At 40.2% G+C, this 27,995-nt stretch overlaps 1 protein-coding gene across 4 annotated transcripts; it reads right to left on the bottom strand.

Moving 5' to 3' along the window:
• Positions 1–15: 15 nt before the first annotated feature.
• sugt1 (SGT1 homolog, MIS12 kinetochore complex assembly cochaperone) lies at positions 16–27,659 on the bottom strand. Of its 4 annotated transcripts, none has more exons than XM_083522449.1 (13): positions 27,521–27,659; positions 27,386–27,434; positions 20,811–20,901; positions 19,461–19,530; positions 18,776–18,846; positions 18,139–18,213; positions 12,794–12,822; positions 12,405–12,427; positions 12,101–12,197; positions 10,875–10,982; positions 3,405–3,501; positions 3,128–3,300; positions 16–546 (listed from the first exon to the last, which is right to left on the bottom strand). In XM_083522449.1, the coding sequence occupies exons 1-13, from the start codon at positions 27,532–27,534 to the stop codon at positions 445–447; spliced, it is 999 nt and encodes a 332-aa protein (XP_083378575.1). In that variant the 5' UTR covers positions 27,535–27,659; the 3' UTR covers positions 16–444. The 4 variants fall into 4 exon arrangements, with proteins under 4 accessions (XP_083378575.1, XP_083378574.1, XP_083378576.1 ...); XM_083522448.1 differs by having other exon boundaries at positions 12,405–12,430; positions 27,521–27,658; XM_083522450.1 differs by having other exon boundaries at positions 12,405–12,430; positions 18,139–18,192; positions 27,521–27,658.
• Positions 27,660–27,995: the final 336 nt, after the last annotated feature.

The raw sequence follows: 27,995 nt of genomic DNA, 5'->3' as shown, positions 1-27,995 counted from the left end.
AAGAATTAAGAACCATTTACAGGGCAAGAACATTTTTATTTACATGTCTTAATATTTAAGGAAAAAAATACAACCCCTTAAAAATAGATTGCAAAATGACCTGATGCATGCCGACCTGAAGTGATGTGGGATACTTGAGAAGGTAAATGTCAAAAATAAGATGTTTCAGACGCCAGTGTCACGGCTAAATAAAAAAAAAAAATAGGTGTAGCTCACATTTATAATGGCATGGGGGCGGTCCTTAGACCAGCTGATCTTTCGTTCTAGGCCAATCATCTATCAGCAGTGAATAGTTATGGGAGATAAAGATGTGCAGTTAGTCCCAGCTTGTGATTATGCAATTAAGTTTGAAAAACAGGACAAATATGAACCAGATATGACGAATGAAAAGAACAAGGCTGTCAGGTGATTATGGAACTGTACGTGTGTTGATGTAAAGTTCCTTCAATACTGCTTAAATTCCATATCATCAGGGGGATTGACATCTACTTTCCTTTTGCTCACGTCCATCCAGTTGGTACTGAGAACTGTGCCTCCCGATTCCATCTGTGAAAAGAAAACCAAAATATAAAACGAGCCGTTCGTGACCGTCTCAACAAACAAGCAATGGATGTTTTGTAAACAAAGCGAGTATAAAAAAAAAAAAAAACTATAATGACTTTTCCCAGACAAGAGAACCGTTTCCTCAGAGATCACACATGTGTACGATATATGTTTAAAAGGGAAGGGCATCCAGCGTAAAACGTGCCAAATCAAATATGCGGATCACGGATCAGAAATTCACACCGTGGTATTGTTGTTAGCCGACAGGGTACCGGTGGAAATTGAGCTACTGTTGGCCAAAGCAGGAGAAGGAGAGGAGGAAGACGTCTACAGAGACAGCAGGAAAAGGAGAAGTGTAGAAAAGTGGAGGTTCGGGTTGGTACTTTAAATGTTGGTACAATGACTGGTAAAGGGAGAGAGGTAGCTGATATGATGGAGAGGAGAAAGGTAGATATGTTGTGTGTTCAGGAGACCAAGTGGAAAGGGAGTAAGGCCAGAAACATTGGAGGTGGGTTTAAACTGTTCTATCATTGTGTGGATGGAAAGAGAAATGGTGTAGGGGTGATCCTGAAGGAAAAGTACAGTAACAGTAGTGGAGGTGAAGAGAGTTTCTGATAGGGTGATGAACGTGAAGCTGGAAGTTGAAGGGGTGATGATAAAGGTCATCAGTGCTTATGCTCCACAAGTGGGTTGTGAGATGGAGGAGATTGGTGATTGGTGCAGACTTTAATGGCCATGTTGGTGAAGGGAACAGAGGTGATGAGGAGGTGGTGGGTAGGTATGGACTTAAGGAGAGGACAGTATAGCTAGACAGCATCACATGGTGGTCTGTAGGATGGTTTTGGAGGTGAAGAAGAAGAGGAGGAGAGTGAGGATGAAAGAAGAAAAAGATGGTGAAAACTGAAGGAGGAAGACTGTAGTGTGAGATTCAGGGAAGAGGTCAGACAGGGGCTCAGTGGTGGTAAAGAGGTGCTGGATGATTGGGCAACTACTGCAGAAGTGATGAGGGAGACAGCTAGAAAGGGGTGACATCTGGCAAAAGCCAAGGAAAAAGTATATGAGGAGCTGTATGAGAAGTTGGACACTAAGAAAGGAGAAAAGATTGGCCAGGCAGAGGGACCGAGCTGGGAAGATGTGCTGCATATTAGAGCAATAAAGGATGGAGATGGAAATGTGTTGACTAGTGAGGAGAGTGTGTTGAGAAGATGAAGGGGAATATTTTGAGCAGCTGATGAACGAGGAAAATAAGAGCGAGAGGTGGGTGTGGGAGAGTGAGTGAGGCCCGATTGAGGGGTATATCGGTAGGAAAATGCTGAGGATGGAGCCTCCAGGAAGATGGAAAAGAGGAAGGCCAAGAAGGAGGTTTTTGGATTTGAAAGAGGCAGATGTGGAGGACAGAGGGGTATGGAGACATGACAGTTTTCCATTTTCTTTGGCCTCAAACCACATGCACAAAACCCCCCCGAAAGTTTGGCTAATTCCGACAGTTTCCTTGCAATTCCGAGTTCGTTTCTCGCAATTCGGACATTCTTTCTCAAAAACATCCAACATTTCTGGTGCATCCACCAGCAACCATGTTGTGGGCCTGAAGTTTGAAACTGTTGGTGTATGAACGAGGCTCCTCTGCTTCATCTGTCTTGTTTCGTCTCCTCCAGGGATCTCTCGATCAGTTCTCTCCAGGGATCAGAGGCTTAGTTTTTCTCTATACCATGAGATCTATTGATTGTAGCCCATTTCATTTTCAATGTGTAAAACTTTCTGGCACTACAGAGGGAGTGACTAATTCTCACAATGCTGACTTTATTCTTTAGCCAATCAGGCAAAAAAAATAAATAAATGTACATACAACCCCTATAATGACGAATATCTTATAGATTCTGTGAAATGACTCTCAAATAAAAGAGTGTACGCTTAAGACCTATATCATAGCACATAGCTGGAAAATACAATCCTTTTCACATCTGTGGCACAACCCGAGAAGAGATTCACCAGCATGCACCAGTAACAGAAAGCTGATTGGCTGCTGATTGTTGGCTTTATTTGTAGTCGTAATACAGCGAATTATATGTGGACTAGCGAAAGAACGAACTGCAACACCGCAGTAACTAACGAGCGAAAACGTTCAAAAGTGCTGCGGGAGCATTTCATTGGGCGCCTGTTTGAAATGATTTAATACTCAAAACAGCGAATTTAAGACTTTTTAAACGCCTAAAATTAGACTGTTTAAGACCCTGAGGAAACCCTGTTATATGTTTTTTTTTTTTTAATACAATTTTTTATTCATTTATAAAAAAGAAAAAAAAAATTGCATCAAGCCAACACACCTTAATGACCAGCAATATAATAATAATAATAATAATAATAAAAAAAACAATGGCAGAAACCTAAAGTTCATAAGAAAACTAATGAGACTACAAACACAATATGCTATATCAGATACATTATCAGGAGTGGCTACACGGCTGCCTGTTCCTCAGGATTCCTTGGCAATCCGAGTACTTGCTAATGCTATTATTAGTACTAATAATATTTAAATATAGCTGCAGAACAATCAAACAGCTTGTATCGAAAAGCCTTTACTTACAAAGGACTTGTTCATGGCCTTCTTGACCTCGTCTGAGCCATCCGAGTAGATCTGCTGGAACAGCTTATTCAGTGCTGCATCCCCCTCCAGCTTCTCATTCTTCTCTTCCTCCTTAATATCACCCACCAACTTGTCCCAGTTGCGGGTGTAGTGGGAGGATGACGGGTATTGGTCTGAAATGAGAACGGAAATAACAGAGAGAAGCCGAAATTGAGAGCGGGGAATTGTCAGGCTGACTTTCTGTCTGAAGAGGAGATATGGGCTTCTTGATACTGACTCTGCGAGGGAGAAAAGTGCTTCAGGTCGGGAAGGATGCCTTCGCCTTCCAGCTTCTCCCACCGGATGGCTTCTGTCTTCTTCATTTTTATCTCAACCTGAGGGAGGTAGAGAAAAAAAAAAAAAAAAAGCAGACAATGAGCCGTTGTCAAATCCAGTCACCTTGACTTGTCGTCGAGGCGTGTAAAATGATCGAGATACCTGGAAACCTTCACAGGCACAACGAGAAGATTCTGATTCGAGCACAATGCAGAACCGGTGCAGCACGACAGAGCCGTGCGCCACAATCGCCAACGGAGCTTACAAAAAAGCAAGAAACATACTGCGAGAAAAAACATACAGGAAATGTTTTCATATAAATGGTAGCAGGAGACGAAATTCGAAATGGAGACGCCAGGGTAGGGTAGTTGTTTGGTTGATTTTTTTTTTTTTAGGATCAAAAAAGAGAGAGAGAGAGAAAAAAAAAAACATCCCATAACTCAGTGATATGTACTCGTTCTATTTCAAGCAATTTTTCAGGTGAAAAATATATTGCATCATCAATATACACTATAAGGTTTAAAGACACCCAACTTTTCCAGCCATATGTGGTTCTTTTCCAAACTGTTGCAGGACATTTTCTATACGCTTGAACCAGAAGACCCAAACCTGTTCGAGCATCACAATACCCCTGTGCACGAAGCAAACTCCATGCAGATATGCTTTGCATGGGTTGGAGTGGAAGATCCCCTGCAATAGAGCTCTGGCCTCAACCCTATTTACCACATTTGGGATGAATGCGAACGCTGACTGCACCCCAGGCCTCCTCACCTCACCTACATCAGTACCTGAGTTTACCAACACCACTGTGTCTGAACCAGCGCAAATCTCCACAATCTTCCCGGGAGAGTGGAGGTTATTATAGGAGCAAATTGGGACTAAAATGTGGAATGCGATCGTCAAAAAGCACATACTATACTTATGATCAGGTTTCTGCAAACTTTTGACAATATAGCGTATTCTCTCATTATCCTCTCCCTCCACAAGTCATCCTTTAAGACCAGGAACAGCAATAAAAACCGGACTAAATTAAAATAGGTTCCGATAGCGCTCCTAAAAGCACTAAAGTGTCTTAAATAGTGATTTAGATGAAGGCAATCAAGCTGTAAATTAAAACCTCAGCCGAGTGGGAATGTGTAAAAGGATGGAGCAAAAAAAAAAAAAAAAAACACTATAAATAAATGAATAAATAAAGATGGATCTTCGGTGAATCGGATAAATTAGAGATGGAGGATATGGGGGTTGGGGTTGTGAGGGTTGCTCTCCGAACAGTAGGTGAACATTTTTTTACACCTCTCCTGCTTTTTGCAGCTTTGAGCAGTTACCAGCACTGCCATGGATGATGATTTTGAGGACTGGCTCGTTTTTTTTTTTTTTCTTCACTCACTCTGTGGGTTATGCAACATTAATCTCCTTCCCGTATCTGTTGGGGCTGGGTGTAAGGGGAGGCGACAGGCACAGCACAACTGCTGAGAATCCTGACGGGCATCAGCGCAGCTGCCTGACAGTGCCATTATAGGACCATGAGGGGTGGCAGGGGGAAAGAAAAAAAAAATAATCCCACCATGCTACCTAAAAAACTGCCTGCCTGTCATCGTCACAGCCATTAGAGCAGCCAGCGGCCATCGCTGGCATGTCACGTATCCTGAGCTTCTTAAACTCGCGCCACCCGAAATACCCGAAAAGAGGTGGATGGGGGGTTGGTTGGTGGGGAGACAAAGTGTCAATGCGCAAGACACTGATGGCTGGCTTTGGATTAAAAGATATCTAATTTTAAAAAAGAGACGGGCAAGGAAATGAAAAGGGGATAGATCTGTTTGCGAGGGAAATGATTAGCAACAACAGCGCAGCCTCTGAACGTGCCCTTTGTCTTCTTATTAAGGGCGCGCTGAATCATCGGTTGGCGATCGTAATCGGCCGATAATTGCTTTGGGAAGTTTGATCGCCGGTGGTCTCTGTAAAGGCCGATTCGATTAAGGTCTTTGTGGTCTTCATTAATCTTTATTTATGATTTCCTCAAATGAAAATATAGTTCACACTCAAAGCAACCAAACAAACAAACAATTAGGTCATTGATGCAAGTAAATTAAATCATACCTAACACAACTACACTTTAATTTTCTTCATTTTTAAACTTGATGCTATTTGAGATCATAAATAATTAAATCGGGGCTGCAACAACTAATCGTTTAGGGCTGTTATGGCGGAGTACAGGGTCAGCAGGAAAAAGTGTGCACCTCAAGTCATTCAAGGCATGAGAGCATTTTATATTCAACACAACAAAGAAAACTGTACCTGGAAGTTATGCAAAGCAGAGATTGTGTGGGATGGAAGTACCACAGTGATGCACGAGCACGTGAAAAGAAAACACACTGGTGTAATCGAACTATCCAGTCTGTCCACTAAGTCCGAGACCGTACACTGAAGAAATGGAGTCTTGTGAGTGGTTAAGACAGTATACTATACAATACATCTTTAATGGGTGTTAAAAAAAAAGAAAAGAAAAAGAGCACAGAATTACATGTTTTATGCAGAAAGCAAACTGATTTGTTTACCCAGTTTCATAGAACACCACAAAAAATCCTGACACACTTGTATAAAAACATGGCGGGTGCCATGCACAATGCAGTATGCTCGCATTAACAAGATTAAGTACGAAAGTCCAACTTTTGACATTCTAATTCACCTCCCACTCGAAATGCCTGGGGCTCTCGGTTTTTCACAGAGAGAGAAAAAAACTCTTATTTGCCAACTCAGAATTCCATGTTGACATTTCATTTGAGACCATGTTCTCTGAAAGTGAAAACCAACCCCAAGGCACTTTATTTATAAAAAAAAAATAATAAAAAAAATAAAATAAAAAAAGCTTTTGCTTTAAGAGCCTGGAGCTTCCATCATTTCCAAGCTCATGATCTGTAGAGAACCACTGACTTAGATCAAGGACTAATTACACAGCTGATACACACAATGCACATAGTTTACTGTTCACTGCAAACAAAATCGGTACCAAAGTCTTGCAACTTTGAGGCAGCAAACTCTTTTTATTGTTTCAGGTATATTTAAGAGCAGGTGGGACGACCCTAAAAATACATCCCTATACATTCTTTAGATTTTTGGCACGTCCCGCTTGTCAAACTCGCTCAAATCCTTACGCGTGCCCATTTTTACTTGCTGCCTAATAAATCCCACCCACTAACAGGTGCCCTGATGGAGATATAATCAGTGTTATTGACTTCACCAGTCATAATGTTATACCTGGTCGTGTATATTAAACATCATTTCCACATAAACAGTAATTGTTTTTGTCGTTTAGCTAATCAGCAGGTCTGATGAAACAAAAGGTTTGTTTTCTCAAGATAACTAATTAACGTGTCAGTAGGCGACCAGACGTTTGCGTGGGTCAATCGGCTACAGGTCTGACCAACGTTCGAGTCTCATTTTGCAGGCTCGGTTGGTGCACTGAAGTGCAAACTAATGAAAGACAGTATGAGGCATTATGAATTTGGAATGTACAGAGGCGTGCATGTTTCAGGACCACACGGTGAGTGCTCTGTGCATGTTTCCATGTGAAATTAAACACTGAACACAATGTAGGATCTGATAAAGCGACTGTGTGGCCAAAAAAAAAAAAAAAGAAACCGACAGTAGCTTCGCTGAAACTGCATGACAACGAAAGCAGAGAGATGATTCGGATTTGCCGTGCCGTGTTTAAAGATCGTGGGTTAAGTGCTGAGCAATGCACCGTGCCAGTGTTTGCTAAAACCAGGTGCTCCTGAGGGGCCCGGCAGACCCGTGGACAAGTGGGGCTTTGTGAAGGCTTGGGTCCAGCGGCCAGGAGTTTGTGTGTGTGTGTGTGTGTGTGTGTGTGTGTGTGTGTGTGTGTGTGTGTGTGTGTGTGTGTGTGTGTGTGAGTGAGGCAGAGAGAGAAAGTTGCACCTCCTTCTCCTCTTCGTCACGTTTAAACAGGGCCCTTGTTACACTAATCTATAAAGGCACCCGTGGTATGCACCTCTGTCCACTGTTGCCATGGTACAGGGTTCAGGGTGGAAGTGAGGTGAAACTGGTGGAGCAGTTCTCAGAGTCTCATATTTAACAAGCGTGTGTTTGTGTGTGTGTGTCACCAAAACAAGCATTTGCTTGCCATTTACCAGGTTTTGCAAAGTGTTTGTTCTACAGAGACTAGAAATTCAACAGCTGGTCAGCAGCAATGGCTGTTGGTTTGATACTCAATACAAAACAAATATCCATCAAGGTTTCTGTTGCTAATTTTGGTTTATAAAAAAAACAACAAAAAAAAACAAAACAATTAGCAGCGCAAAAGTGTTTTTTTTTGTGCTCGTTTGAACACATTATCCAAACTACTGCCCTTTTTGAGAAGCAACCATTCAAGAATATGATAGAGTATCTATCTGTAGGCCAAGTGTCTAGAGAAGCTGTTAAATGTTACAGGGTGCAAAAGAGATGGCCGTTTTAATACTGGCCACACGGAAAACCTTTTAAAGTAATAATCGGTCATAAATCAATCGAGAGAAATAATAATAAAAAAAAAAAAACTTTTAAAACGGATTTACGCATTCAACCAAACACGCATTCCCTACATTTATGGAGCAAAAGCTGCTACATTACCCATCAATGATGTTTTTCTAATGATATTATGACCTTAGAGTTAACAAAAGGTGGGCAAATCTAATTTATTAGCAGCCCGACAGGCAAGGAAAAGCTTTAATGTGTTACCGAGTCTCATGTTTGGGCTGCCCAGGAACTGGCTAGATTAAAAAGCTGGAAACTCAAGAAATGATGTTTTTCTATATAATGTATATTCTATATCTGGTTTGCAGGCTCAGTGCATTAATATAGAATACGTGGAAATGAAAAACTAATTTCAAATCAATAGGAATCTCCCCTCAACTTCTCCTCAACCACCCTAAACCTCGACCCAAACTGTTACCGCAAAGCTAAAGGCAAACAATTGTACAGGCTTTTTTTTTTTTTTTGGATGCAGTAATCTGAGATTTTCCATTCAAGTGAAACTAGGAGACCCAAACCGGTTCCACCATGGCATTGCCCCTATCCACAAATCAAACTCCATGAAGATATGATTTAAATGGGTTTGGAGTGGAAGATCTCCTGCTATAGAGCGCTGACCTCAACCCTATTGAACACCTTTGGGATGAATGTGAACGCTGCCTGCACCCCAGGTCTCCTCACTTCACCATCAGCATCTGACTTTACCAACACCCTTGTGGCTGAAGGAGCACAAATCTCCACACACGCACACACCAAAATCTAGAAGAGTGGAGGGAATTTTAAGAGCAAACTGAAACTAAAAGTGGAATGCGATATACTTATGACCAGTATGATGGCGATATTGTGCGTGTTATGTAGTACGTTGCTTTAACGCAACACGGACTACGCATTATTACTATAAACATCCACTGAAAATATCGTAGGTTGAGACATGGCCTACACAGGAGTCTTAAAGAGTGGTGATCGGTATAGGGTAGCGTATTGTAAAATACATATTTAGCAAAACAGAGCAATTTACATTACCCTATTGTTTTAATACGAGAGGGTATCAAAACGTTTTGAGACTAGTTTTGTAACATGCCAACAGATGGCAGCACAGAGCCGCACACACGGTCACAGAGAGCACCGACCTTCATAAGTCAGTTTGCCAAAAGACATGTACATCGCCAACTGTGCAACTCGTGCTATTCTGACCACATGCTCCTCCTGTGACCGTGCTCTCCTCGCACGTGAGTTTCTCTGGCCCGGAAACAACACGATCTCACTTTTGCACCCGAGGACTTCAAAGATGAAATTTGCCGTTTCGACACCATTGTGGAGATCCAGCATCATCTGCACAAGATGCTTGACAGGCTTTGAAAAAGAAGACATCTGTAGTACATATGTATGAGGCAGCGGGCGCAGATTTGCGAGCGGAGCGTATGCTGCTACTTTTGGCTGGCGTGCAAAACGTTCATCGTTTTTACAGAATGGTCATAGTCAGCGCAATATCGCAAATTCGTAAGTCGAACAAGTCGCTGCATGAGGAGGTAAATACACATCACTCCTCGGTTAACTGGCGATCTTGTGGCTAACAAAAGAGGAACACGGAGTCATCTGTGATTTTCGCCCACATGCTATAGCTCGCATGTACCGGGGTCAAAAAAATTACCCGTGAAAAAATTTAGCAAGCCGCAGACCTGAGCATGATATCATGATGATTATTGTCTTAATCAGGCGTTGTTTTGACACCATACCAGTTTGCTATTGATTCAGAAATTATACTTTGTTTCTAGACGGAATAATTGGCGTGCAAACAGTGACAATCGTTGTACCGTAGGGGTGTAACGATGCATCAAAAAAAAAAAAGTGAGATATTCGCACTCTTAATTATGCATCCCCTGCAATTTCACCGAGCACCGGAGGTCCCAATCTGCACAAACCCACGGAGTTCAAATATGTAAAACCTCAGAGCACGCTGGCATCGTCCTCATGTTCTTTTGAGGCGAGTGTGCGAGACTACCGGGAATCGTCTGCACTCTAAATGGTGCCATGTTGCGCTGATACGTGACCACGTTAAAGCGGATAAAAAAAAATAATAAATTAAAAAAAAAAGAGCTTTTAAACATTTTTGTTTTATTGAAACATTTTGGTAAACAGGTGAAATAAATAAAATGTTACTTTTACTTTATGAAACTGGTCACAGCCATTTAGTTGTAACAGTCAAGTTTACAGGAACAGTCTGATACTACAACTGTGTGTTCAAATATACGGTTTTTATCATATACATTATAACTCATCATGATTAAACCAAACTAGAGAATATAACTACTTAAAATAGGTTGTAATGGTATCAATTAGGGATCTTTCATATTAGGACATACATAAAAATCCTTTACTCCAAGATTATAGGACTGCATATGCATTGCCTATAAATTGGTAACCAAACTCTTTATTGCAGCAATCCCTTGGTCATGGCAACCAATAAGACAAATAACAAAACTGACTCTTTGTGATTCACCTATTAGTAGAAAACCTAGTTTCCTAGTACCTAGTAAAAGTCTTGAGTGGCTAAATCAGGACATGCCTTGATTTGAAACCATAAAAGACGCTTCGATTTTCCTTCTGCCGTTTGTTTGTGATTGATAAGTTCATTAATGGTCTGAAGTCTGAAGGTGGTATTTCACAGTCAGTTATTTCTGGATCATGCGCTTTCCTGCCAGCCGTCTCTACTCTCTCACCGCCAGTCGAACCAATCCGACGTGTATCCCGGAAAAATATAATATTCAGGTGTTCCATCTTAAAATGGTCTTATGTAGTTATTATAAATTCCAACAATTATGGGGCGATTGGTCTTTAAGTGCTTGAGGACAAGACTGTGAGTCAGAGGCAGAGATTTTATATAGAAAAAGGCTTTATGATGTACCTTAGTGGAGAGGATCTTGTATGTGCTCTGCTCAGGAACCACAGGGTGTAGTAGGTGGATATTTAGGCTGCAAACCTCCCCGGATGGAAGTTTCACCATTGCTTTCAACTGGTGGAGGAACAACAACAACAAAAAAAGATTATTTTTTTATCAGGTTGGTCTACAGTGTGTAGTGTTAAGTTAGACGATGTGGGTCAATGATTTAAGGATCTGCGTTCTGAAGCAAGATTGAGCCCTTTAAAATAAAGTTAAATCCAGCTCCCAAAAAACGACTAACAGTCACTGCTGACTAGAGATGCAGCTGCTGCTGTCGATAAGATAAAAAAAAAAAAAAAAAAAAAAAAAAAAAAAAAAGTAGATCAATGAAACTTTGTTGTGCTGAGGCGTTGCTGCAGGTGTGGTGAGAGAGAAGCCGCTAGGTGTGTTTGATGACCCGGAGTGTATCACACATTCGGAAAGAAAGCAGGAAAGAGATGGAAGCCGCCGGTCCTGAAACTTCTCCTCGGGCTTAGCTTTGAAACTCGCTTCAACTCCAAGAGGCTCCTGATCGTGCCTCCTCTCCTGTCTTCTGCTCTGCTTCTCTCCTCATCCTCCGGTCCTTGCGCATATTTCAGGAGGGGGTTTGTATGCGCTTTGGAGGAGGGCGCTTTGAGCTGGCGAGGACTCCTCATTAATGCGGCGCAGACTGCCTGTAGGTCCCGGCGGGGGCCGTGAAAACAGCCCGCAGGCAGGTTCCCCTGATAGCGCCGCATCCATGTTTTATCTCGTCTCCAATGCGTTTGCAACCAAATTATTACACTATACTCGCATTATCCTTAATTAATTTATAGGATCCGCATCAAACAACGGGAGGAACTTTGATCCCCCCCCCCCACCACCCCTTTATTGGGGAGAAAGGGATAAGATTAATGGAGGGAGAGAAATCTTCATTCCGATCTTCTCTCTTTTAATCAGAATGCCTTGTATTAGGAGCGTGAGCGATTGTTCATTACTGTGCGAGGTGAATAACGACAACCGGTATCGACATGCTGTAATCAAAACGATACTTATGTTTTAATAAAAAAATAAAAAGATTACATCGAGATAAAATCTCTGAACTGAACCACACAGAAAACTTGGAAAATCTTGTAATAATTGTATCGACACTAATATTATTTTACTATAAAAGCCACCTCATGACTAAGCACCTGCTGGTTAAAGCCGAGCACGGAAGAAGCAGCTGATACCTCGTTTTCCTGAAACATGATGCGAACGTCTTCCTTCTTGACATTTTTTACCATCAGTGTGACAGTAACCTGAGATTCCGTCTGGTACCAGTCGTGTCTGAGGGGAACGAGAGGGAAAAGTTCAGCACCTGATGTGAACGCTGTGTTTTATTTATTTTTTACCAACTCTATTATAGCTAAAGGATTATTTCTCCAAAAGCACACATGCAATAAATATTCGTTCGACACCGGGGCCGTGTTTCTAGGCATTACAGAGCATTATCTGGTATTACAGAGCGTCGGTGAATAATTCTCTCGCACTTACTTGACATGTGGAGTTGCAGTTCGCTGCTGATGTTGAGAAATGTGGGTGTGCGTTCCGCATGAAGCGAAGGGAAAGAGAAACAAGTTACAGATCGATGAAAACACACCAGAATATAGCTACAATATTTATATTTATATTAATATTTATTAGCTGTATCTAATATCTAGTGGATTCGGCTCGTTTGAGGTGAGCAACAGCGCCCCCAACCGGGGGACGGGACTTAACAACATACAAAAAGTTTTCATAAAAAAAGAAAAAAAAAAAAAAGAGTCTCTGTTGAAAAGCGTGTAAAACTTAAGTGGTCATTTGTGTGATGAAGTTAGTTTTATTAATTTAACTCTGATGAAATACAGTGGTAATGACGTGGTGCAGTTTACAAGCATACGTACCAAATCTGAGGTTTCGTTTCGGTCTTGTGCTGTTACAAGGAAGCAGAAAGAACAACGCATCAGCTGTCGGTAGACCCACAGCTTAATACAATATAAACGTAACTGGTACATTGTATTGCATTAGAATGTAAATAAATACATAAATTAACCGGAAAAGTCCCGCCCCCAAACATTGTACACATACATTGGCAAAATAAAGCATACACCTTGGTGGTCTCACCCACACACCTATTTTTAAGGCAATGGATATAATTCTATAGTGTACAGGAGGTGTTATGGATTTCCAGTGCATTTTGTGGCAGCATAAATATGAGCCTAAGAGGTCCCCCAATCCCACCCCCACCCCGCCAGTATTAAGCTGTTATGTCTCATAAATTATTGAATATTTTCATAAACAGTACGAGATGGAGCTCGCGAGCATCCGACGGTGCATTAATGGCACTTAAAATGAGGTCACGTTTCAAAAAAAGGGGGGGGGGGATGATGGTTGGGGGAGGGGGGGGCTCTAGTTTTGAGGTTTTCATTCTTTTTTTTGTTCCATATTGTCAGAAGCTAGCAGGAGAAATCGAGTGGGGGGGAAAAGAGAAAAAAAGCTAAAGCGCACACAGATGGTAAACGTCCCTTATAACATAAAAGGTCCATGGAACATGTTACAATAAAGGATCGTTTCAATTCAGAAAGAAAGACGACGGCCTTGATCGGTCTAGACGTTCCACCGTGTAAAAAAAAAGAAAATAAAAAAATACAAATGAATTGCTGAATAACATGGTTTTTGTGACCGTTTCGAACTCGACCCTCGGAAAGATGACTTAGGAAAACGTTGATTGAGGACTGACAGTGACAGTCAAAGGACGGCATTCTGCGTGATTCTTTAATCATCCAAAAGAGTGGGAGAGCGATGCTGCTTTTTAAAAAAACGAGCACGCCGCTCCCAGCGTCTGCTGCACACGTGAGCGCGCGAGAGAGAGAGAGAGAGAGAGAGCGTCTGCTGGTGGCGAGTTCAGCGGTGTTGTTTATCATGTACATCAGTGCATTAACAGTTATTTGTTGCCCTCAGGCATTCGTTTCAGCACGCTGCGTCTAAGAATAGACCCTGTTTAAAATATTGTGCGAGTGAGCGAGCTGCTAATGGAAATCTTGGGTCAATAAGCTCAATTTTGACGTGTGCGTTAACTAAGGGTCATTACGATGCGGCAGCCACTGAATCCATACTAATACCCCCCCAAGGTCGCTTCAATCCCTCTCTCAGAAATCTGCAGTGTTTAAAAAATTTCTGAATATCGGGGTGAAATACATTAGATCAATGTGTGTGTGTGCGTGTGTGTGGTGGTGGAAGGGGGGTAATTGCAGTTAATTATCATGAGTAGGATATCTAAACAAAACGTGGCTCTGAGAAAGAAAGAGCGAGAGAGAGCGAGAGAGAAAAAAAGTCTAATCAGAAACCAGATCAATGCGCGCTGAAACGACGCCGGATGTCCATCAACCTTTTCTCCGAAAATGTCAAGTTTCTACACTGTAATTTCACACAATAATTTAAATAGTTCGCTTGAAATACAACCAGGGAAAGAAAATGCACAAAAAAAAAAAACGCACACACGCTAAGGAGGGGTAAATTGATGGAAAGCAAATGTAATCGCATTGCAATCAATTAATTTAGGGCCAATCAGACGCTCTCTAGGACACCTTTAACAGCAGCAAATTGTTAGTATCAAACTCAGACTAGTGTTGCAGTTACGGTCGTGCAGTTCCACAAGATATTCCATCAAGCGTTAAAAAAAATGGTGAGCGTTTGTGTGTGTGTGTGTGTGTGTGTGTGCGCGTGTGAAGCTGATCGTTCCTCCTCTGAAATCTTGATCTCGGCTCAAATATCTTCGACCTTAGTTCAAAAACATCACACGATGCCCCCACTGATCGGTTACGCTCAGCTGGTATTCAGACAGCTAATTAGTCAGTGCCATGGCAGGCAAACAAGCATTTTGAGATATTGATGCATGCCAGTGTGTTTATTTTTCAAACTTTGCTTTTTTTTTTTATTAAATTTTTTACATTTTACTGCCTGGCGTTCAATCGGAAGGAAGCATAATGCCCTCGCAGCCTTACGAGGATTGCCACAAGAAAGAGGGGGGAAAAAAAATGCTGCAGGCGAATAAATGAGCCACGACCCGATGGCAATCTGAGGCTCGGCCAATGGAAAACCTTATATTCGGTTTCTCAAACCAAAGAATCACTAAACGTGCACTTCACCATCGCTGCACAATAAAATCAGTTTTACGTCTGTGGTACAATCCCACAGAGATTCGCACCAATAGCAGAAAGCTGATTGGCTGTTGGTCTCATTTGTAGTCGTAATACAGTGAAATGCATTTGGACGAGAAAAAACTGCAGGACCGAGAAAACAAAAAAACCCAAACAAACAAAAAAGAAACGGTGCTACGGGAGCATTTTAATGAGCATTAAAGGTGGAAAACATTCACATCAAAATAATAAGACCTGTTTAACATTATTTAATAGCTAGAACAGCAAAATGTTCTTTTTTTTCTTTTTCTTTCTTATTTTTTGGGGGGGATTTTGAACACCTCCATTTTATTTACAGTTTAATGTCTGTGCATTCTTATTAAAGAACAAAACAAATAATCAGACATTAAAGAGAAATCGCTGAATCGATTTTAATGTAATTTTGACTCAATGTTGCCATTTGTTTTTGCGCACTAAAGCCGAACACTCTTGTGACATTCATTCTACAGCATGAACCAAATATTGTTCGGAAAATTCTTCCCAACACTGTTGCAGAAGTTCCCACAAATGTGTTGCACTTGTGGGTTTGCTTTGCTTTCACCCTTCTGTCCAGTTCATCCCAAACCCGCTCAATGGGGCTTTAGTCTGGAGACTGTGCTGGACATTCCATGGTTTGAAGCCTAATGTCTCGTACTTTTCTTTGAAAGTGGGTTCTGACACAGCCTGGAGGTGTGTTTTGGGTATTGCATGATGCTGCATAATGCTGTGGTACTAGTTTCGTTTCAGGGAGCCTCTCACTCTGTGCAGGTCACCGACTCTGGATTCAGAAAAAGAGTCCCAGACCTTCATGTTTCTCCTCTATGATTGACAGTTATTGTAACAAATGGTGGACAACGACAAAGTAAATGTCATTTATTACTGTACTCAAGTAGATTTTTTTTTTCACGTTTTTTTTCCGAGTTTTTTTTAAGTAGGTGAAAAGAAGGTTTTTGGCTCATGATAATTGGAATAGAAACGAAACAGTGTCTGACTCATTAATATCATCCTATTAATAGATCGGTGTGCAAAAGTCTTATGACAAAAATAAAAAAATATGATCATAGGAACATTATAGCCATAATAAATCATAGTATTTTGAATAGTTAAGTACATTTGAAGGCAAATACTTTTGTACTTTTAATAATTTTTCTTTTTATTATTTTCTTTTATTATTTTTTTTTTTTTTTTGCGACATTTTTCCAGTTTTTATTGAATTTTACAGTTTAATGTCTCCGTGTGTTCTTATTAAAAACAGAACAAATAATCAATCAGACAAAAGAAATCTATTGAATCGTTTAATTTTTAACATCTATTTTAATGTGATTTTGTCTCAATGTTGCCATTTTTTGCACACTAAATCTGAACACAGTGTTACTCTGTTACTCGAGTGAAAGCTTAAAGAGAGCACTTTTACTGGAGCAATATTTTAACTTCTATATCTCTACTCATCGTCTCATAAAACCAATCTTCAGTAATCCACTGGCTGCGCTCCACGTCCCAGGCAAGCCTTTTTTCTGATTTTGCTTATTTAAGCGGGGGCTTTATTACTGCCACTCAACCTGCCAAACCTGCAACTCCAAGTCTTCTCTTCACAGTTGAAACTGAGACTTGTTTACTTTGACCCGTGTTAAGCTGAGCTTGAAGCTGTGGTCCTGTGTGCCACCTATCACACGAGCGATCAGAAACTTGTCTTCTGATTCTGTTGTGGCTTTGGGTCTGCCAGAACTCATCCTGTCAGAGTTTCCTCCTGTTTCAAAAGGCCTTTTGGTGGCCATGGCAGTCATTCACACTTTGAAACTCAAAGACCTACATTTTAAGGGTTATAATGGTCAGTCTGCCTTCCTTTATTAATTACCTCACTTCAAAACATTATGAAAGCAATATACAACTTCCTGCAGAATAATACTGTCCAAATATAGCTTAAAACGCTGTAGAAAACACAGTCTGTTGCAACGCTGCTTTATACAAACAGAGGATTTGTAAGTAATCCACTGCTGCAGAAGTAAGTTGTTAACCCATTACTTCCAATTACTAAGGATTGATTTGAGCATTTCAGAAACTGTTGGAAATTTCAGGCTATGTCCACACTAAGACCCCAGATCGCGTCCCAAATGCTCCACATCCACACTATCATTTTAAATCGTTTCAATGTCTGGACTGTAGATGCATTTCTGGTCACCGCAGGTATAAAGAGTGATCATTTGAGTTCCAATACAGACCTCTATCTAGAGCAAGGTATACTTTATACTGCAGCAGCTTCTTAAAGCAAAGAGTAAAGATCTGCCCTTCTATTTTTAGGTGACTTTCTACTGGGATAATAGAGAGCATCCTGACCAGTTGTCGTATTGCCTGGTTTCACAGCCTCAAACTGCGAGGCCAATTACTAGAACAGCTTAGATGATCACTGGGGTCTCCCTACTCACTACTAACATCTGCAAAGCCACCAGTATCCTCCTCACAATAAATATATACCCCAGGCTCAATGCTACCGCTTCTACCCTGATGCAGACGGAAAACAATCCTGTCTCCCAACACTCCCAAACTAGTCAAAGCCTTCCAACATCACACTATCGTGCACTAGCACTACACATCCACACTTTTTTTTCTCCACTCCACAGCATGCAACTGTTTGGATTGGTTTGTCACATTCGACTCGTTTAACGTGCGCGGTCCTGTGTATTTATTGTATATATGCACACAATCATGTATTTGCACTGTATGTCATCCTGTATATGTTGTTAATGTCTATACCTTACTTCAATGTATATGTTCTAATATGTATATACAAGTTATATAGTATAATGACAAATCCTGCCTGACCTGACATGCAACAGAACTGAACATTCTTTTGTATTTATACACTGTAATGTATGTAATTTTATAATTTACTATAATTTTATATATATATATATTTGCCTATTTCTTTTTCTTTGCTGCTGTAACAAATTTCTCCACTGTGGGATGAATATAGGTATTATCTTAAACAAACATTCACCTAAAAAAGAGGAAACGACACAGAACCATGTGGGATAAACATCAGTCTCTAAAAGATGTAAGAAGTCTAAACTTACTTGCCATTTTTTCTTCACACTTCTTGATCCATGTTTGGAAGGCTTCAGTAGCACCTGTGAAAAATAAACTTGAAACTAAAAAAAACAAAAACAAAAAGAAAGCGAATGGAAGCAGTTTTTACCCTCACAGTGACTGACGAGGAAGTGCGCTGATCACGGCAAATTTACATTTCGTGGAACAGAAACCATTAAGTTCATTCTAAATATCTAGGGCATGCATAAACAAACAAGTCGATCTCGACACCGACAGAAATACCTCTGCCACCATACCTAGTCCTTCTTATTACTAATCTGTATGCCCTTAAATATACTGAAAATAGAGTAGAAGAAACACTTGACTTTGTTGGGATCCTGGCAAAAGTGTAATGCAAATCTTGAGCATACAGTGAGGGGTTGCTGAAGAAGGAATCAAACTTAGAAAACATATTTCTACTTTAAACATTATAGTATCGATTATTACAAACTGTTTTTTTTATGTGTATTTTCATGATTATGATACCATAATAGTGATTGACGTTTTGGGATCCTAATTAATTAAAATTACAGATATTGCAAAATAAAAATAATTTGTTTCAGGCAAATCTTCCAACTCGATGGCGATAACGCTTTGGTTGCCTTCAAGCAGATTTTGACTCACCTTCAAGCCCTTTTCCAGCTGTGAAGGCCTGGTGTGCAGCACTGATGTTGTTAAGATGATATTCTGCAATTCTGAAAACAAGAATATGATCAACACTGTGATTGCATATAGATTCTCGTCGAAAGCATAGAAGCCGTGCTACTGTTCTGCCGCATGTGCCATTATAATATTACAGCCCGGTTAAATCATTATTTGATATACACTGTATGGACCAAAGTATTGGGACACCTGACCGTTCCTGCCATATGTGGTTCTTCTCCAAACTGTTACCACAAAGCTGGAGGCACACAATTGTACAGGACGTTTTTAGATGCGGTATAATAGAATTGTGATCACTTCTTACATGGTTTGAAGAGGAAGATCTTGAGTGGCCTGCTATAGAACTCTGACTGCACCTCAGGCCTCCTCAGCTCACCTACAGCAGTACCTGACTTTACTAACACCCTTGTGGCTGATGAACACAAATGTCCACAAGCACACACCAAAATCCAGTGGAACATCTACCCAGAAGAGTGGAGGGAATTTTAAAAGCAAATTTGGACTAAATGTGGAATGCGATGTGGAATGCGATGCTCAAAAAGCACATACAATACTTATGACCACTATTACAATACACTATACTCAATATTTACCAAGTGGCCCTGCAGTGAATATGGGTGATCAATCATTTAGTGCAGAAACTCACCCTGTTCTCAGGAATGCGAGTGCCATACCAGGCTGAAGCTGCTGTGCCTTCTTAGCATCGTCAACTGCACCTGAAAGAACCAATCAAATGCAAATGTTTATTATTTTGTGCAAATGATGAAAAACCCTAAAGCCTCATGTCTCATGTGGTCATGCATTATGTTGATATGATGCTTCCGAATCACAAATCGCTGGTGTTCACTGTTCACCGATTCGCGAGCCGTCATCTGGACTGAAAGACTACAAACTTGAGCTCGACACAAGGTGTAGATGGTTCATTCTTTCATGAAATTAAGCATTTCCACCGATTCGAGTCCATTTTGGTCCATTTTGAAAACGTTGCATGATATTAAGTGTATACTTGTCAAGCGGTAGCAAAGTCGAACACACGTTGCAGGTTTTGTTGTGCAAATTAATGAATCCAAGCATTCTCGATTTACAGGACGCATGAGATAGCGGTGACTCTAAAGGGGGGTGGGTGGGGTTGTTTTAGACTAAAAGGTAATAGAGAGCTCGAAACACCTGTGCAAATATTTTCAGAGTCGTATGATGATCACCTTTAATCGGTGAACAAAGACTGCTCTGCTGATGCATTTATAATCAACACCTCCTACCAGTGTATTGTGATGCTGAGCGGCGGAGGTCCTGCAGAAACCACTTACAGGACGGCGGGTAACAGAACATATTGGTCTGTATAATATAATTGAAGTAAACCTCACTGGATTTTGTAGCAGAGTCAAACTATGCAGAGATATTGAATCATGAAGCCTAACTTGCAGTGTGCTTTCTTCTGACGTAACTATGTAAGCATGGTGGGCTCGCTTGTTTGTGCAGCATAGCTAGGCATCATGAAGAAGCTGGTTATAGCTCAACGCTGTCACACTGCAATATTTGAAGCGCTTCCCCTCATCGAAGCCGAGCGTAAAAATGTACAACGCGGATCTACTCTCTGGTCCAGCAGACGATAAACTGGAGCATACTTCAACATCGGACTGTGAGAAAATAAAATTCAATCGCTTGCTTGATTGAAGTGCGAGTTCTTAAAAACGAGCCTAAAATAGTGTGATGGGCAATGGGGGAGGAAAAAAAAACAATCGTTCTGGGTGTAAAATGAGATTGCGAATACTATGATCAGTGCATTCGAGTCAGCGTTATGGTACTTTGAAGTCCTCTCATATAAGCAGTAAATGAAGACACAATATGACAAAAAGAAAAAAAACAAAACTTAAAATCTACTCTCGGTTTGGAAGAACATGATGCAACAGAACTGTTTATATATTCAAAAAAAAAAAAAAAAACCTCTGCAGGAACTTCATAATAAGATACAGAAAAATCTAAAACGAACACTTACTGGCAAAGTCTTTGAGCAGGATGTGCGCGTACGCTCGCTGACACAGCCGTTCTGCGTTATCGGCCGTCTCGCCTAGAGCCTCGTTCAGCTCCTGTTAAACGCAAAAGCGAAACGTTATTAGTGACTCAATTAGCCAGGTTCGTAAGTCTGTAGTTGTGTTAATATGATTTCACTCACTCGCTGTCATTTAAATGATTGGACGGACACATAAATAGTAGGGCGCCATGAGCTGGACCAAAAATAGCACACTACGATTATATTACTACACACTGTAACTGTGATGTGTCTAGCAAAAAGCCAGGATTGTTTTTTTTTTTTTTAAACCATGCCAATGCAGCATTTTAATATGCACATGCACAGAATAGTTATTTCAGAATACAGAGAAAAAAATTAAGGTCAATTACACCGCTGCATTTCTATTATTCAAGGGATTCATTGATCCTAATAATGCAGAGGCTAATAGATTAGTAATAACCCAATACTACTATATTCTGGACAGACACGTAGACCAGAAGGAGGACAGACAATCTGGTGGAACAACAGAAAGCACACAAAGCTACACAAGTGGACCGTATAGAAAACTTTTAATTAAGGGAAACACAATGGGGTACATTGTTACATAAAAATAATCAATGTAATATGATACGAGCTGAATTTTTATGTTACCGCACTGAATTTCGATTCATTTTCCGGCAATGCGTTCACAATAATACGGTTACAATATTGAATTTATTAATAAATACTTTAGTACCATGTGCTATCCAAGTAAAAAATAACACACAACAGACTGAATGGTCAAAAGAACACAATGCAGATCAGAGGGATGTGATGGAAGTGTTCAAGCGCAGGCACTTCGATGAATTTCCAGTAAAAAAAAAATAAAAAATACACCTGTGTGTGTGTGTGTGTTGCAACAGCCTATTTTAGCCAAAAATTTAAAGGGAAATTCATATGCATACAAATAAAAACATTTAGTTTGGTCAGATGCTGACTTGCATGCAAACTAATACACAAAAACTAATTTGATCTTATCGTTTTATTCTGTATTTTTAATCAAACAAACGCAGGCTTTAACGAGTGTAAAAGACTTTCGAAAATAGTAATGTGACCACTACTGTACTACAGAACACATCCTAGCAGAAGGTAGAAGAAAAAGCGTCACAACTTGAGCTAGCTCGCCTCGTAAACGGTCAAAGTAATATTGCAAGCTTACGTTTAATTTGAAACAAATGCACGTCATATTTATGTAATTGACGTGAATTCACGCAAAGGTTGACACTGACGTTATCGTGTGTGCGAGGTTTGAGAACTCTGTGTTACATAATGAAAGGTTGCACAGTGCAGGTAGAGGGAACAGCCTTGAAAGCCCTACAGTAAACGTGCTGTATGCATCTAATTGATCAATGCGCAGGGGGGAAATTCGAAAAGTAAAAAGTGCAATAAATCTGGTTGTTTTCACCAAAATTATCCTGCAAAATTCTCTTTTTCAACTACATTCAAGTTCCCTGTTATAGGCTCACCTGGAGTATTGTAAATCCACAGTTTATTCCCATATACTCCTATAAATTCCTTTACGTTCATGTTAATTCATATGGAAAGTTTCCCGTCTTGAAAATTCCTGGAATTTCACAACCCTAGATATAATCAATACTAAAGCATTTCGGGTGGCAACATGTTGAAATGTAAACCTGTTGAAGCAAAGTGATGAGCTCAAACTAACTGATTCTCCCAAACAGCAGAATACAGGGGTGTACAGAAAAATTTATGATGATGAAAATAACAACCGCATACTTTGAATAAGCAGACACACACACACACACACACACACACACACACACACACACACACACACACACACACACACACACACACACACACACACACACACACACACACACACACACACACACACACACACACACACACACACTTTTGCTGAAGCGACTGTCTGATAGACCTGCAGTGCATTATTTTCATATATAGAAGCCTATAGCCTGGAGCGTGTTATTTCACTTATAACACCGTGATTTGTCACCAATTACGATTCATAAACTACACGTTGTGCATTTAAATGCTTTACAGTTCGGTTTAATGTGGTGGAATGTCTGAAAGGCAAGTTATTTCCTGTTCCTATTTATGTTACATAAACAGTCACCCGAATCTCCTTTTCTCATGAGATTCAACTTGATCAAATCTCTCTCTCTCTCTCTCTCTCTCTCTCTCTCTCTCTCTCTCTCTCTCTCTCTCTCTCTCTCTCTCTCTCTCTCTCTCTCTCTCTCTCTCAAAAAGTAAAGCTCGGCATTTTACAGAGAAGCTGGTAGGTATAAACTCGTTTATCTTTTCCAGTGCTGATAAAAATGTAAAAAACCCTGTCATAAATTGCAACGTGGTTACTACACAGACTTTGGTATTGAATGCTAAACAAAAAAAGGTCATATTTTACTGTGGTAAACAATATTTACACGTTACATCTTCTGTACTGTGAGTCTACAAGCTGCTATAGAAACAATAAAGTATTAGAACAAGCACATTAACTTAAACCTGTAGTACATGTTACAGCTAAAACTACCGGAACAGTCGGAGACGGACTGCAACACAAAAAAAATGATGCACTGCTCCTGACCAATCAGATTCCAGAACTTAGCCATGCGTTAGCATAAGTGATGAGAGAGCTTATTTGTTTGCAATGAAGGGAAAAAATAAATAAATAAATAAATAAATTGTACAGTTAATTAAAAGAAATACAAAAATAAAATCACATTTAATGGCCATGTTTATTTTAGAAAAGTGCTCACTGGACCGCTGTTCGTAACCAGGACATGTTCATATTACAGCCCTTTCCCAAGTATTTAAGGCATTTCTGACCAATCAGATTTGAGGATCCAAAAGCATTCAGGCAGCGATATAAAATAACTGTAAAGCCAAGTTTTTGCACTTGGCATGTGGGAAAAAAATATATATATATAAATTACAGTACTGTGCAAATGTCTTGGGCCAACAATAGATTTGTTTAATGACCATTTGTTATAAGTTCACACTCTGATACAACCATAAAATACATACGGTAGCTCAAAAAAGTGGGTACACGCCTCACTATTTCAGTATATCTTCTCCAGGGACAATACTGAACATACAGCCATTATTGTCAAAATAGCTAGCAACAAAAGTTAGCACACCCTAAGAGATAACAGCTGTACGTCGCTCAACCATGCAAAGCCACACGTCCTATTCATCAAGTTCATGTTTTTGTCTGCTTTACAGGACCATACACATTTATGTATATTGTATAAGCAGTGGTGCTTTGAGTACAATTCCCTCATACTGACCACTGGATGTTCAATGTGGCACCTCATGGTAAAGACTCTGAGGATTTGAGAATTAGATTTGCTGCTCTCTACAAAGATGCCCAGGCTATAAGAAGATCTGAAACTGAGTTACAGTACAGTAAACCTAGCAAGGGTCAATCAAAGAAGTCAAATCCTCGTGCTGCGTGTCAGGTGCAGAAGCTGCTTCAAAAAACAGACGCATGAGTGCTGCAGCATTGCTTTAGAGGTTGCAGAAACGAAGGCTTGTCAGCGTTTAGACGCCGCACACTGCAACAAGTCGGTTTGCATGGTGGTGGTAGCATCATGGTCTGGGGCTGTATGAGTGCAGCTGGTACTAGGGAGCTGCGGTTCATTGGGAGAAACAAGAATCCCAACACATACTGTGACATTCTGAAGCAGAACACAATGGCCTCTCTTCAGAATCTGGGCTGAACGACATTTTTCCAACGTAATAACGACCACAAATACGCCGCCAAGATGACAACTGCGTTGCTGAGGAAGCTGAGGGTGAAGGTAATGGCGTGGCCAAGTATTTCTCCATACCTGAAACCTATTGAGCACCTATGGGGCATATTCAAGCAAAAGGTGGAGAATGTACCATATGTGTAACATCCAGTAGCTTAGTGATGTCATTGACTGGAAGAGGATCCCAGCAACAACCTGTGCAGCTCTGGTGAATTGTAGTAGAATAATTATACATTTGTACACCAATGGATATTTTTTTTCTTTTTTCTTTAAGCCGGTTAGCTTGCTGAATCTCTCCGTCCCATTTCTTTTTTAGCTTTTGTCTACAACAGTAACTTCGTTATCAAATGCGGTTTGCTGCGACTTTACTAAGTTAAATTGCTCAATGTTTGCAAATATTTCATTTATGCATACAGTGGAACATCGGTGTAAGTATATTTTGTTATACAAACAAAAATATACGTGAATTTCTGTCTCGTTATACGTATGAAGCTTTGTTATACGAACATCGCGCCGGTACGTTGGTTCTTTGCGCACGCTTCCCAGCTCAGCGGCAACAGCCAAGAACTCTCATTAGATCGTTTTTTATTAAACGTTGAAAAGGAAATCGATTCAAGGGAGTCAAAAACTGAAAGGGATATAAAATAAAATATATATATATTATATATATATTTGTCAAAATAACGTATTATATTTTATATCGATTTCTTGCCATCTGCAAAATACAATAGAAATGTTGATTTACACAAATTGCTTCACCCTACAAAAAAAAATTTTTTTTTTTGAGAAAAAAAGAAACATCCCAGTATAAATGAATTTGTTCAAAGGAAAAATCCCCCATTCTCTTCTCACCAAGCAGCTACTATAAGCTTTAAAATGTCTAAATAAAAAATTGTTGAATTCAATACCTGGCTTTTGCATTTGTTCAAATACACTTTTATACACAAATACCCTGAATTAGGATTTTATATAGATGCAAAATGTAAAAAAAAAAATTTCATGTGATTAATCGGAGAAGCAATCGTCCGATTAATCGATTATCGAAATAGTCGTTGGTTGGAGCCCTAAATATAACCAGTCTGCAACAATAGCTTAGGATTGCAATTGGCATGAACAGTTCTGCATTTAAGCATCTCTAAGCGAACAGTTCACTCAACCCCACACCTCAACGATGATAGAACTGTACTGTATGATTATTGGTGCCACCCAGATGAGGACGGGCTCGTTTTTGAGTCTGGTTTAAGCTTTCTTTCTCAAAGCATTTCAGCGAGTTTTTCCTCACCACTGGCTCACTCATTATAGATAAACAAACATCTTTAAAAAAAAAACACAATTTGCCTTCATTTCAAATCTCCAAGAAAACTGAAATACCCATGGATACAGTGGTTGCAGAACTCAAAAAACGCACAACAAAAAGAAAAGGATTGTAGTTGTCATTTTATGAGGTTAATATCGATGCTCCTGCTAGCTATAGATGATGTATGCGGCTGTGGCTGCAGTGAAAGGAGACTTTCCTTAAGGATCTCAAAACTCTGAATTTCAGTAGTTCCTAGAATAGCAAAGTCCACTAAAAGTGGTAGAACATTTTCACATTTAGCTCTTAAACTTTGAAACAGCCTTCCTGACCGTATCCAGGACTCAGACACACTCTCCCAGTTTAAGCGCAGATTAAAGACGTATCATGAGTGTGCTCCAGTACATCTGATCACATGCACATTATCAACTTGTGCTTGTTAATATCATGAACAGCAGCTATGCTTATTCCTCTCCACTGCTTCTTTTTCTCTACCCATCCCCAGGCACCCTGAGGTTGCGTCCCACCTCATGAAGATTTTGGACCTTTGAGGAAGTACATGCCCGAAAACATCCCGAACCATCTAGAGACGTACCAGCGCTATTTGGATTCCACTTCATGTAGAGTTTGGACATTGGACCTCTTTTAGTGTTTAAATGCTCTGGCATGGAGACGCTGGTGTTGGATTTATGATGATCTCAAATGTTCAGCTATTTTATGAGTTGCTCAGTAGCTCCTGGTTCCATAATCTTAAATGACTTTATAAGACTGTAGAAAGGACATTACTCGTAATCTTACACTACGGTCTCACACTCTGGTGTTTTGTATTGGTTTTAAGATTAACAAACACTTTATATCACCCAAATGAGGATGGGTTCCTCTTTGGAGTCTGGTTCCTCTCAAGGTTTCTCTCTAATCACATCTAAGGAAGTTTATCCTTGCCACAGTCACCCCAGGCTGCTCATAAGAGATAAATACACACGATTCAATTTAATTCTAAAGTTCTGTAAAGCTGCTTTGAGACAATGTGCGTTGTGGAAAGCGATATAGAAATAAACTTGACTGAAGGTCTCTGTGCTATACAGCATGGTGAAACATGGTGGTGGTAGCATCACGTTTTGATCTAACCTGCAGGCCTCAGTTAGACAGCTGAAGATGGAGAAAGCACATTAATAAATGATCAGCACATGGATCATAGAACATCTTCACTTCACTTCACTCATTCTTCACCTATAAGAATGAAGATTTCTATGACGCATGTGCTGATCATTTATTCATACAGACCAGAGTTCATACTGATGATCTCGAAAGCAGGTACTGAGGATCAAGCAGTCTAGTGAGCTTACAGTACAGGCTTCAGAAATCAGTGTACAAGCACATAACGATCGCACAACGATCACAAACTCACATCACACGTATTAGCATAACTATAGTGACTTAGCTAATCAGAACCCCAACCTCGGAGCTAGCTAGTTAGCTTCCATCAGTACCTCAAGCGCCCGAGCTGGGTCCGCGTCTATGAAGCTGTCAGTAAAACTCCTGCAAACGAGAAATAAAATAAAGAATTGATTAGACTAATATGACTTTAAAGCGCATTTTAACATTCCAGCTTCATATCCACGCACCTGTCGCTTGCCATGAGCCCGCTTTCTCTTCTCCTGCTTCTCGAAAGTTCTAGCTTGTGCTTGTGTTTTCCGGTATTTTGTTAACCCAGCCCTCGTGCACTGTGATTGGTCGAGTCCTGACGACAAGCCAATCACAGTGCTGCTGGGTCAACCTAACAACAGGTCCAAAAACGGGTGGAATGACATACACATAACACAGCACTTCATGTGCTTCATGTCTAAGCTTCATATCAAAACGAGGAGCAGAAATGAAATATATTTCAAAATAAAACATGTATATATTTTAATAGGTATTTAAAGATATATACGGTGTATGAAAATAAAATAAACCTCAAAACACGTGTGGGACTGAACCCGGAAGTTGCAATTTGAATCACAAATTCTATAAATTATCCTTTTGACAGTAAGTTTAGTAACGATATGAAAGTAAAATTAAAAGTAAGATACAGCACATGTGAGGCGTGTAAAATGTTAT

This window comes from Silurus aristotelis (genome assembly GCF_946808225.1).
Source record: "Silurus aristotelis genome assembly, chromosome: 20".
Classification (NCBI taxonomy): domain Eukaryota; kingdom Metazoa; phylum Chordata; class Actinopteri; order Siluriformes; family Siluridae; genus Silurus; species Silurus aristotelis.
This window is presented reverse-complemented; position numbering and strand designations above follow the sequence as displayed.

Bases quoted from the DNA above. Each gene is read 5' to 3' on its own strand.
- sugt1 (XM_083522448.1), bottom strand. The intron at 18,214-18,775 runs GTGAGTCAAAAT...TGTTTTTTTTAG, and splicing joins AGCTGGAAAAGGGCTTGAAG to TTTCAAGTTTATTTTTCACA. The intron at 12,198-12,404 runs GTAAGTGCGAGA...CGTTCCCCTCAG, and splicing joins ACTGCAACTCCACATGTCAA to ACACGACTGGTACCAGACGG.